The sequence below is a fragment of the Trachinotus anak genome, unplaced genomic scaffold (genome assembly GCF_046630095.1).
Source record: "Trachinotus anak isolate AG129_WGS33_773 ecotype Australia unplaced genomic scaffold, CSIRO_AGI_Tana_v1 ptg000044l, whole genome shotgun sequence".
Lineage (NCBI taxonomy): Eukaryota > Metazoa > Chordata > Actinopteri > Carangiformes > Carangidae > Trachinotus > Trachinotus anak.
In genome coordinates, this window is record NW_027273895.1 from 326834 (window position 1) to 339290 (window position 12457).

The 12457-nt window shown below is 42.8% G+C and overlaps 1 protein-coding gene and 1 long non-coding RNA gene across 8 annotated transcripts in view; one reads left to right on the forward strand and one right to left on the reverse strand.

Moving 5' to 3' along the window:
- Positions 1–12457, reverse strand: part of raly (RALY heterogeneous nuclear ribonucleoprotein) — a 98566-nt gene that overhangs the window by 82429 nt on the left and 3680 nt on the right. For 5 of the 7 annotated variants that reach the window (XR_011687317.1, XR_011687316.1, XM_071473042.1 and 2 more), the window contains exon 1: positions 8979–9088. The exons of the other annotated variants lie outside the window; for them this stretch is intronic. Coding sequence is in view for 3 of the 5 variants with exons in the window: in XM_071473042.1 (XP_071329143.1) it covers positions 8979–9038 (60 nt within the window). In the remaining 2 variants the exon portion in view is untranslated. Of the gene's footprint in view, positions 1–8978; positions 9089–12457 lie in introns of those variants that run through there. 7 annotated transcript variants of the gene reach the window in all.
- On the forward strand, positions 7913–9095 carry LOC139615242 (uncharacterized). Its single transcript, XR_011687318.1, has 3 exons — positions 7913–8204; positions 8753–8816; positions 8960–9095. It is a non-coding gene; the product is annotated as an uncharacterized lncRNA (long non-coding RNA).

Sequence of the window (12457 nt, forward strand, 5' to 3'; positions counted from 1 at the left end):
GTCTCTGTATCTCTTCCTTCCTCTCATGCCACCTCTCCTTCTCTTCTCCTCCCTCCTCCTCCTCTCATTCCTCCTTCTTCCAGGTAATTTCTTGTTTGACTAATCTTTGAACGGCTTCTTAACGTCATCATGAAAGCTGCTCTCCTCTTACATCTGTTCATCACTTCCTCCTTTCTTCTCTCCTTTCCTCACATCTCATCTCCACTTTTCTGTCGTTCTTCTCACTCCCCTTCCAATTCTTCTTCTCCTCTCTTTGATCTTTTTCTTCCTCCTCCCTTGATTTTCATTCCCTCTCTCTATATGAGACGAAACACTGACTCTTGTCCTGTTCAGTCCAACACACACAGCAGAGAGAGACTCACAGTAAAGTCACTGTCTTTGTGTTTAATATGACACAACACAACAACACAACAGTGTGGAGCCTCTGCAGTTCATCACTGTGGCTAAAAAGGATGTGAATGCCATTAACTTTGTATTTATAACATTAACTTTCTCCCATAGTTTGTGCTTCTCCTCTCTCTCCCTCTCTCTGTCCTCATTCTGCAGGTCTCTCTGCCTCTGGAGCAGCAGGATCCAGATCCACCACTACTCATCTTTACTATTAACCACTGTTACCTGTCATTATTATTGATAACACCATTACCGACACAGCTGTTCCTGGTCTCTCTCTCTCTCTTTTCTCCTCTCTCCTCCCCCCGCCCCCCTTTTTTATCTCCTCCTAAACCCAACCGGTCGAGGCAGACCCCCCCCCACCCTGAGCCTGGTTCTGTTGGAGGTTTCTTCCTGTTAAAGGGAGTTTTTCCTCCCCCCTGTCACCAAGTGCTGCTCTTTGTGGGAACTGTTGGGTTTTTCTCTTGACCTGACCCTGTAAAGAGCCTTGAGATAATGTAGATTATGATTTGGTGCTATACAAATAAAATTGAATTGAATTGAATTGAATCTATTGTCTGTGTTTGATCGTTAACAGGCTGATAACTGGAGAAATTTAACTCAACTCCAGAGCAGGCTAACATTAGCAGGCTAGAAGTTAGAGAGAGAGACAGAGAGAGACAGAGAGAGAGAGAGACAGAGAGAGGCAGAGAGACAGAGAGAGAGAGAGAGACAGAGAGAGAGAGAGAGAGGGAGAGAGAGATGGAGAAGACGACAGGTTTCCATCTGTTTCCATGTTTCTACAGAATCAGGGAGGACACTGAGTTTCCAAATGTCAGGACTCCTAATGGCTCCTGAATGTAAACACACACACACACACGAGAGAGAGAGTGAATGGAGCACAGAGAGCATGTAGGCAATTTGCATTAATGTGTTTACCTGAGCATCGTGTCAGAGCCACAGAAGAAGACACTGACAGATACAGTGACTGGAGGAGAAGAAGACTTCTCAGTCGACCAGTCAGCAAGTTCATGAACAGTCAGTCAACAGCTGCACAAAAGCATATGCATGAGCTGTGTGTCAGGAAATCAAACAAAGGAGATACAAACAAGCAAACATAGAAGAAGAAGACGGAGACAGGAAGCTGTGAACAGGCTCGTCATCCCTCTGTGGTGTCAGGCAGCTGGCAGTGACACTTCAGTGTCAGACTGTCTTTAAACGCACCACCACAGAGTCATCATAACTGAATACACAACATCATCCACTAGTCAACTAGTCACTCAACTAACAAGCCACTAGTCACACTCGCATCAGTTAACTAACCAGTGGGGCTGGATGTCAAACCTGAACACCTACAGATTCCTGTCTCTGTTCTTGGATCAGGTGGTTCTGTGTTTCTGGGGTGGCGGAGGAGTCAAAGGCGGCACTCGCTGCCTTCGCCCCCTGACAGACCCCGCCCCCATCTTAACAATGCAGTGTATTATTGTTGTGCGGCTGTTGTGTGTTGTATTGTGCAACATTAACTTTTTTAAATGACAAAAAAATGGATCTGTACAAAAACATGTTTTTATGTTTTTAATAATGAAAATATTTTCTACCATTAACAAGGACAATATTTAATCAGTTACTAACTAAACTGGTGAGTCAGTCAGTTAATCATTAAACCAGTCAGTAACCAGCAGTGATTCTCAATGTGATGTAGACACCATGAAATACAGACTGTCCACCAGTACACATGTTCTACTGTCAGTGTGCAGGACTGCTTTATGCACTTTAGCACTGGTTTTTGATTGATTGATTGATTGATTGATTGATTGATTGATTGATTGATTGACTAGGTTTTTAATTAACTGGATTAGTCAAAAACAATCACTGTTAAAACACGTAGACCTGATCCAGATCACAGAGAAAAAACACGTAGACCTGATCCAGATCACAGAGATAAAACACGTAGATCTGATCCAGATCACAGAGATAAAACACGTAGACCTGATCCAGATCACAGAGATAAAACACGTAAATCTGATCCAGATCACAGAGATAAAACACGTAGATCTGATCCAGATCACAGAGATAAAACACGTAGATCTGATCCAGATCACAGAGATAAAACACGTAGATCTGATCCAGATCACAGAGATAAAACACGTAAATCTGATCCAGATCACAGAGATAAAACACGTAGATCTGATCCAGATCACAGAGATAAAACACGTAGACCTGATCCAGATCACAGAGATAAAACACGTAGATCTGATCCAGATCACAGAGATAAAACACGTAGACCTGATCCAGATCACAGAGATAAAACACGTAGATCTGATCCAGATCACAGAGATAAAACACGTAGACCTGATCCAGATCACAGAGATAAAACACGTAAATCTGATCCAGATCACAGAGATAAAACACGTAGACCTGATCCAGATCACAGAGATAAAACACGTAAATCTGATCCAGATCACAGAGATAAAACACGTAGATCTGATCCAGATCACAGAGATAAAACACGTAGATCTGATCCAGATCACAGAGATAAAGAGATAAAGATGTCTGCGTGCCACATCTCCATTACCTGCTAAATACAGTGTGTGTGAGTCTCTCTGGGCAAGCAAACACTGAGTGTTTGCATGTGTGTGTGTCCGTTTGTTAAACTGCAGGATGTTACTGGTTGTGAGTCCTGGTTGTGGACCTGGTTGTGGACCTGGTTGTGGACCTGGTTGTGACCCTCTGATGGACTGGAGAGTTTGAGGCTCAGGCCTTTGTCTCAGATCAGTGTCAGCTCTGATGACGAGCTGCTCTCTGAGACTTTGTTCTTCCAGCTCTGGTGTTGGACACAAACTCCTGTATGAATATTAATTGTTGGTCCTCAGTGTAACAGAAACTGATGAGCTGTGTCTCACACACTTGTTGAATCTCTGAGATGAAGTGTGTCTGTCTGAGCTGTCAACTGCATCATCTCATCTCCAATCACTCTCATGTCATTCATACAGTAGATTGATGTGGTTGAAATAATCTGTTTCTCCCAGTAATTATTCTGTTTCTTCACCTTTCTACTTGATATTCAGTTTCTGGCTCTGACATGCTGATACATCTTTTTCCTCCAATGAAGCCAGAAAATTAGTTTCTGTTGTTCTTGCATTTTTCAAGCTATAGGGGCAATTTTCCAGCTGTCAGAGTCCACGACTTAATGAGAGGAGGGAACAGTGACACAGTGGAACACTGGACCTGAGATAAATGACCTCACTGAGCCAGTGATTCTACATATTAATGTGCTCGGGCTGCTGCTGCTCTGTTTCCTGTATCATGTGTTTATTTAAGATTCAACTGAAGAGACAGAGGCTGTCCTCCGACAGCTCATTGGTCCAAGCAGCTCATTACACCTGTGAGGCTGCATCATAGTGTTCAGTGACATCAGCGGCGTTTTCATTATCAAACTAAAATGAGTGTTAGCTCCTGACAGAAATAACCTCTGTCCACACTAACACGCCTGAAAACACATCACATGACCATTCATACACTGAGCATGTGCGAGCTGATGTAAACAGGAAGCAGATTCCTGTTTACATCGAGAGATGTACACTGCTGTGTAAATGCTACAGTAGCTGCCAATGCCAGCCTTTCTATTTGGTGAGGGAGTTCACAAATGTGATAGCAGCCACTGTTTATGTAGCTCCTAATGCTAACGCTAATGCTAACAAAAAAGCACTAGGGGAACTCCACGATGTCATCATCGGACTACTGGTTAAAAACCCAGACAGCTTTGTGGTGTTTGCTGATTTTAACCATGACAGCTTAAAAACTGCGGACTTTGATACCAGAGGTGATAACATGCTGGACTTGGTTTACACAAACATCCCAAATGCATACAAGGCAACCCCCTGCCCCCATTGAGGCCTTTCTAATGACATATCTGTTTTACTAATACCAGCTTATAAACCAAGGCTGAAATGCAGCAGATCTGTGAGGAAGCAGGCCAGAGTCTGACCAGAGGGCGCAATCTCAGCATTGCAGGACTTCTTTTCATGAACGGAATGTGGAATTTTCAAGTCAGCGGCTGTACAGGATGGCTACATCAACATTGAGGAATGCGCAGACACAGCTACATCACCAAGTGCATTGAGGATGTCACTGTAGTTAAGACCTTCACTTTATGTAACATCCAAAAACTTTGGATGACTACAGAGGTGTGTTCGCTGCTGAAGGTGCGAGATGCAGCCTAAAGAGCAGGGGACAAGGCTGCTCTCCGCTCAGCTAAGTCTGCCCTTTCCAGGGGGATCGAGGCAGCAAAACGCACCCATGCAGCAAAACTACAGGACAAATCTGTGACACTAGAACACTAGATGGATGTGGCAGGGGATCCATGCACTGGTAGACTATAGGTTCAGACAGGAGGTGGAGGTGGAGGACAGCAATGGCTCCATCATGCTGAGCACAGGATCCCCTCAAGGCTGTGTGCTCAGTCCTTTGCTCTTCACACTGCTAACACATGACTGTGCATCCAAAAACGAGGAAAACCTGTTCAAGTTCACGGATTACACCACTGTGGTGGGACTCATCCATGACAACGAGGAATTGATGTACAGAGAGGAAAAAAGGCAACTGGAGGGCTGGTGCAGGGACAATAACCTTGTGCCTAATGTGGACAAAACGAAGGAGATGATCATTGACTTCTGGACGACACGACCCAAGCACACACCCCTCAGTATCAGCAGTCATATAGTGTAGAGAGCGGAGGGCATTAAATTCCTCGGAATGCAGATCTCAGACCACCTCACTTGGTCAAACAACACCACTGGCATCATTAAACGGGCCCAGCGGAGACTGCACTTCCTGAGGAAATTAAAATAAGCGTTGCTACCCACCAGCATCCTCACAACCTTTTACAGAGGATAGTAAAAGGAGCAGAGAGGGTCACTGGAGTGTCTCTACCCCCTGTTCAGGAGCTGTTCAAGAGCTGCTGCAGGAGTAGGACGCTGAACATTGTCAGAGACCCCTCACACCCCTCACAAAGAGATACCGCAGCATCAACAGCAGGACGACAAGGCTGTGCAATAGCTTTCTGCCACAAGCCGTCAAACTGCTTAACTGTTAATAAACTTTGCACCACCACTGCACTTTATGTGGTCTTTTATGGTCATTTAATTGTTGCACCATCTCTGAGGCATAGCCCACTCAATCCGTGCACTTTCCTACAATACTGTCGTCTTATGACTGAGCTTGTCTCGCTCTTATCATATGCTCTGTTTTTTATCCATTAGAATGGCTTTATTTATTAGTGTAGCTTTTTCAATTATTATTGTGGCTTTTATTATCAGTGTTGCTTCTATTTATTCTTTTTTGCTTTATGTATTTACTGCTGCTTTTATTTATTATTGGTCTTTTTATGTCTGAGTGGGATCCCAGAGAAACGCTATCTCTTTTTGTATGTAACCAGGACCGGAGACAACAAAAAGACAATAAAGCTTGATTTGACTTGATTTGATTTGATTTGATTTGATTTGATTTGATGACACCTTCTCCATCTCTAATTGTCAACTATCAATAAAGACAAAAACTCGAGGACAGAGGACAAATATAATAAAACAACAAAAATAGACCAAAGACATTTGACTGGGATCAAATCAGAATCTGTCTTCAAAACCCTAAATGTGTAACATGTAAAACCACTGGTTCTGCAGTGAAACACTGGATGAGTCCTGCGCTGATCCGACTGTAAACTGTGGTAAACAGCCAGTGTATAGACAGTACACACATTAGTTTGTGTAACATGGTGTAAACAGGCAGCTCCGTTTTAACTGTTACATCTGTGTTAACTGACCATCGTCATGGAACAACGTGAACGTGTTCAGCAGAATTTAAACTGTGATTTTCTTCACAGACATGCTCACATGCAGACAACCAGAGACCTCCTGCTGTTTCCTTCATTATTCAGGCTGCATTGTTGCTCCACAAGGAAATTACCAGCATCACCACAGAGAATAAAAAACACTCAACTCTCCCACCTACAAAGGACTGAGCTTAACAGTCCGCGTTTCCATTACAGGATCTTCCTGGGGGGGACGGAGGGAGAGAGGGAGAGAGAGAGAGAGAGAGAGGGAGAGACGGAGGGAGAGAGAGAGGGAGGGAGAGAGGGAGAGAGAGAGGGAGGGAGAGAGAGGGAGAGAGAGGGAGAGAGATAAACAAGCTAATATGCTATTAGCATAAACAAGCTAATGATAGCCTAAACAAGCTAACATATGTTGATATAAAGTGAAGCGAGACTCTCTCCGTCTGGACTCTGAACAGATCTGAGATCTGTCTCTCAGCTGTTTCCTCCCTTGGCTCCGTTTACACACTGACTTCTGCTGCTCTACAACTCATCCTGATGATCTGAGTCTTTGCACACAGTGCGATATACCTGTGGCTCCACACACACACAAATGTGCTGAAGTCGGTGCAGCTAGAAGCATCTGTTGAAGCTGAAGTGTGAGTGTGGACGTGTGAATGACTGGATCTAAATGGACACACACTGAGAACATAAACATGAGACAACGTGTGAGACACAGTTTGTTAAGACCATTAATGCTGCAGCAGAAACTGCAGATGAATATGCAGCAGAAATCAATAGAAAAATCAATTCTCTATAACTTGGAGTCCACATGTTGAACAGACCTGTCTCACGGCGCTCAGTGCACCGCCACACTAAATCACACAAGATGCTGCACAGACACTGAAGAGTCTCAACACAAGGGGTCAAAGGGCAAAGCTTCTGTTCATTATCAGCACAGAGGCGCTGAATTATTAACATGACCACGTTTAAATCTGAGATTATTTATTCATCCCTGTTTTCACTTTCTTTTCTATCAACAGCTGAAAGGAGGAGGAAGAGGAGGAGGGGGGATGGGGGGGGGGTGAGGAGGAGGAAGAGGAGGGGGGAGGAGGGGGAGGAGGTGAGGAGGAGGAGGAGGGGGAGGTGAGGAGGAAGTGAGGAGGAGGACACAACACACAACACAAGCCACTTTCACCCATTCACACTTTCAACCATTCATACAGTGCTGCTACACACACACTCACACACTGATGGAGCAGCCAGTCTGGGCTTCAGTATCAACCCGGAGGAGCTGGGGATGGAACCTCCAACCTTCTGATGGGTAGATGACCTGCTATTCCTCCTGACACACAGCATGGCAACATGACGTCACGGTGCAGTCGGACTGAAGTTTACTTGTATGGATGGTCAAAGGTCACCCGCACTGACCAGCCAATCAACATCCTCCTCCTGCAGTTCTATAAACAATGAGTTTACATCCAGAACCAGATGTTTCTCCTCATGACTGAGGGTCAGCTCTGTTCAACCTGAGCTGCTTCTCAAAACCAGCACACAGGGTCTGTGATACCCTCAATATTAATCAGTGGAGCCTCCAGCAGGATCTGACAGTGGGACTGAAAATTAAAACTTTTAATGATGTGTTTGTGAAACAATTGGTCAGAGAATATCTGTAACTGAACCTTGATTTAGAACTGAACACTATGAAAAACACATCTAATCTGCTCGTATACAGGCTGGTCCTGATCCACATCAGTCCTGATCAAGTGGCAACCCACCGTGACGTCACCCTTTGGTTTGCAAACTGCCGTTTTGAAGCCTCGAGTTTGCAATTTGGCCGCCGCCATCTTGATTTTTTGAAACCAGAAGAAACCATATTTGGAGAAGAGGGTGGAGCTGAGGAGTGAGGGGTGGAGCTGACCTAAGAGCCGAGGTCACTGTGCCCGCCCACTTACACCGGCTACCTGACGAACCGTGAGAGGCTCCTCCATGTGAATCCGAAATCAGTCAATTTCCATAAGTCAAGGTTAACTTTAGTACTAGGTGATAACTTACTGTTAATAGCTAACTACATGTATGTCCACATGTGGAAAATTACACATAGGAATGTAATGTACACACAGATAATGAAATCTTATTGTAACTGAAGTTACTGTGTGCTAGCTTACACACAGTGTAAGCTAACTGTATGTAAGCTAACTGTAGAGTAGCAGCAGTATAACATCTTGCGGTAAAACCATAGACTGTAAATGGTAAAACACTTTACTGTTGTGTTTTAAAACTGGTTCTGTGAATCAAAGGTTATTGTCTGACTTCATGAGTGTTAACGATGACAGCGGGTTGTCGGTGTCGTTAAGTTACAAAACGATAACGTAATTACAGTGAACTGTGCTGGAGACCTGCGGACCCAGCACATCAGTGTTATTGATTAATGTTGATTCTCGCAGTGCAATCGATCATCACGTAAGTGTGCGTTGATATTAAGTGTGGTTCAGTGTTTTTAGTTTTTCGTTAGTTTCATCGTTAAAAACGGGCGTCAAAACATCTGTTGGAATTCTTCTGTCTCTCTTTCAGAATAAGTAACATCACTGTCTGCTTGGATTGATTATTGCATCTGCACCCACTCAATGTCACTGAAGTGAGTATCAGTTTCTATAATATTATATATTGTAAAACAGTACAGCGGTTTTTACAACTAGCTGGAGGGAGTACTGTATTTTCAGATAACTGTGCCGAGTTAATCTAATAAGAGTGCTTCTTGTTTTACCCTTTTCCCGCCAGAATATCATACATATCTCACTATTACAGTGATTCTTTCCATCTGGCCAAGGTCTGGATCACTGGAGACAGCTACATCCATCGTGGAGCCCAGAGAGCTACAGAGACCACGGGGAACCACCTTGGTGATGATGGTGTCTCCATCCATTGGTTTGGCTGGGGAGGTCTGAAGGGGAAGCTGTCTAACACCTCTACTTGTTACTAAAGATGAGGGATTGAACAATTTATTATGCAAACTTGTGACAGTTCACCTTTACCTTGAGCCACAAAAGTATTTTATTTTTATAAAAGTTACTGAATTTAGTAAAAACTTTTTACATACCTTTCCAGTATTGGCGATGGTTAATGATTTTTGTTGAAACTGATGATTTTTAAAAGGTGCAATAAAAGTATTTATGAATCTCTTGGTCTAAGTTTGTTGATGGTTTTATGGTATAAATTTTGACATACCTAGAACATTGACAATGAAGGATCAAAAGGACAAAGAATATTAAACTTCTACAGAACTGGTCTATCTTTCCATCAGAGGCACCTGAACTGGAAGTGGTTTTCTAGCATCATCATCACCATCCATTTGAGAACGAAGGATGTTGTCCGGGGGGGCACTGTAGAGCCGCGGACCAAGATGGCAGCTTAGAGTGGGGTCTCCTCACAGCTTTGCTAAAAGTTTGCAAAGTCCTTGTCATTAACGTTTCTAACTACTTCTAAAAGATGTCTAAACAAACAACGCTTAAAGACTGTGAGAGCAGTTCCAAATCCTGTGGTTCTCAGAAATCCAAAACTACTCCGGTAGCCGATGTTGCTAATGTTCCGACCAGCCCACGGAATGATTTAGCCGCGGTGCTAAAAGAGCTACAGTCACTCCGCTCTACTGTCACCGCGATTAACACCAAGATAAGTACCCTTGATGGCTTTGGGGCAAAACTCGACGATGTGGAGAGACGCATAGCTGGGATGAATAGCTCTGTCGATGCTGTGCAAAAGAGTTTTACGGACCTTCAACAAGATATCATCGCTAATGCTAAATGGCTCGCGGAGGCCAAAGGGCGTATAGGAGACACCGAAGACGGCCTGCAGAGTGTGAGAACGGAGATGACTGACGCCGCTAAACACATCGCCTATTTGGAGTCCAAGAGGGAAGATATGGAAAATCATGCTCGGAGAAAGAACTTAAGGCTGGTGGGGCCCCCTGAAAGCGCTGAAGGGACCCAACCCATGACTGATGTTGCCGGTCTGGTTGGGGCTCGATGGCACCAAGTCGTTCATTTTGGAAAGAGCACACCGCACTCTGGGAAGACCAAGACCGGATCAGAACAGAGCTGTAATCATTTGTTTCCTACGATTTCAAGACCACGAGTTTGTTTTCAACACATCCAAACAACACTCGCTCACTCACGATGGTCACAAAATCTTCTTTGCTCAAGATTTATCAGTGAAAACCATGAAAGCACAGAGCCCATTCAATGTACCGAAGCTGGAAGTTTTCAGAGATTCACTCTACGCCCTTTCAAAATGAGGGCTCTAACACAACGGGAAGATAATCCTTTTCTCCACACCAGAAGAAGCTGAGAACTTCCTTCCAAACTCCTAAACTTCTAAACCCTGATGAGTATAGGTAACTACAAAAGGACTGATATGGACAATACAGGTGCACTGCAGGTTAATACAGGTTAATTTTATATACATTTTGTACTTTTTAATTTATTTTAATTATATGCAGAGCTGCTACTACCATATTTGGTGGACACTTTATTTTATGCACCTTCTATAGGCCTATACACTTGTTTATTTGATACAGGCTACTGAGGCAGTTAAATCAAGAAGCGTTAACAATATTATGCTTCATATCTATCATTCTAGGACAGTAAGTGTTTGAATGCTCAGGACGGGATGCTGAGCTGTGGGGGACCATGAGGGTTGTCTGAGAGAAGTGCCTACAGTTAAACCACTCCTCATTAGTGTGGATTGGTATTTGCCCTTACACCATTTAGTTTAAGTAAGGGAAGGGGGGCGGGATTTCAAAAGTTAAGCGTTTTTATATGTCTAGTTCAGCTGTTACTACTTTCATTTATTCTGTGCCTTTTTTTTTTGTCACACTCAACATGGTCATGTATCTCACTGCACTTGAAGCAACATGGAAAGTCCAAAAGTGTCTGATTTAAGATTTACAAGCTGGAATGTCAGGGGACTCAATAAGTTAACTAAACTCAAACAGGTAATAAACAGACTTAAAAACCTACATTCTAAAATAATTTTTCTTCAGGAAATTCATATAACAGTTACAGACCTGGATAAGACAGTGGAAGAGCTATTGCAGGCCATTAAAAGTATCAACTCAGGCCAAACTCCAGGGCCTGATGGCCTAAAAATAGAGTTTTATAAAACCTTCCAGAAGCAGTTGTTGACCCCACTTTTGGATATGTTTAACGAGTCATTTAATAATGGTATATTACCACCAACTTTAAGACTCACTACAATAATCCTTATTTTGAAACCTGGGAAAATACTGACCGACTGCTCTTCATACAGGCCTATTTGTCTTATGGGAGTAGACACAAAAATATTGTGTAAAGTTCTTGCTAAAAGGCTAGATCCACATATCCCTTTTTTGGTACATAGTGATCAGAATGGGTTTGTACAGACTTGTCAGGGATTTCATAACATAAGAAGGGTCCTCAACATAATCCACTCAAAAAATAATACCAGGGATACAGCGCTGTTATCTCTAGATGCTAGACAAGCGTTTGATAGAACTGAGTGGCATTATTTGTTCAATTTGTTACCAAGATATGGACTTGGGGGAAAATTTATGAAATGGATAGAATTATTATATACCAACCCTACAGCACGTGTAATGACGAATAACAATTTATCAAGCCCGTTAATGCTAGAGAGGTCAACTCGTCAGGGCTGTCCTCTCTCCCCACTTTTGTTCATTTTAGCCATTGAACCTTTAGCCATGTCCATTAGAGCCGAAGCCAATTTGTCAGGAATAATAATCGGAGATCATGAACATAGGATATCGTTATATGCAGACGATGTGATTCTTTTTTTGTCAAACTTATCAAACAGTGTCCAGACATTATTACATTTAATTAATAGATTTGGTCAGTTTTCTGGATACGGTATTAATAATGCAAAATCTTCTATACTTTTCCTGAACAAAGATGAAAGAACTAATCCAGTCATAACAACACCCTTTTTTAATGCGAGGGAAGGCTTTACCTATTTTGGAATTAAGATTACCCCCCAAATTAATACAGTCATTCAAGCAAACTATGACCCGTTGATGAGAGAGGTACAAGAATTACTTGAAAAATGGACAACAATGCCAATATCAATGATTGGCCGGATCAATATAATCAAGATAACTATCTTGCCGAAATTCTTATATTTGTTTCAATCACTTCCATTGCCACTGCCAAAATCTTTTTTAAAGAAATTAATAATGCATTTTGTAAGTTTATCTGGAACAATCGAAAACCTAAATTAAGACTCAGA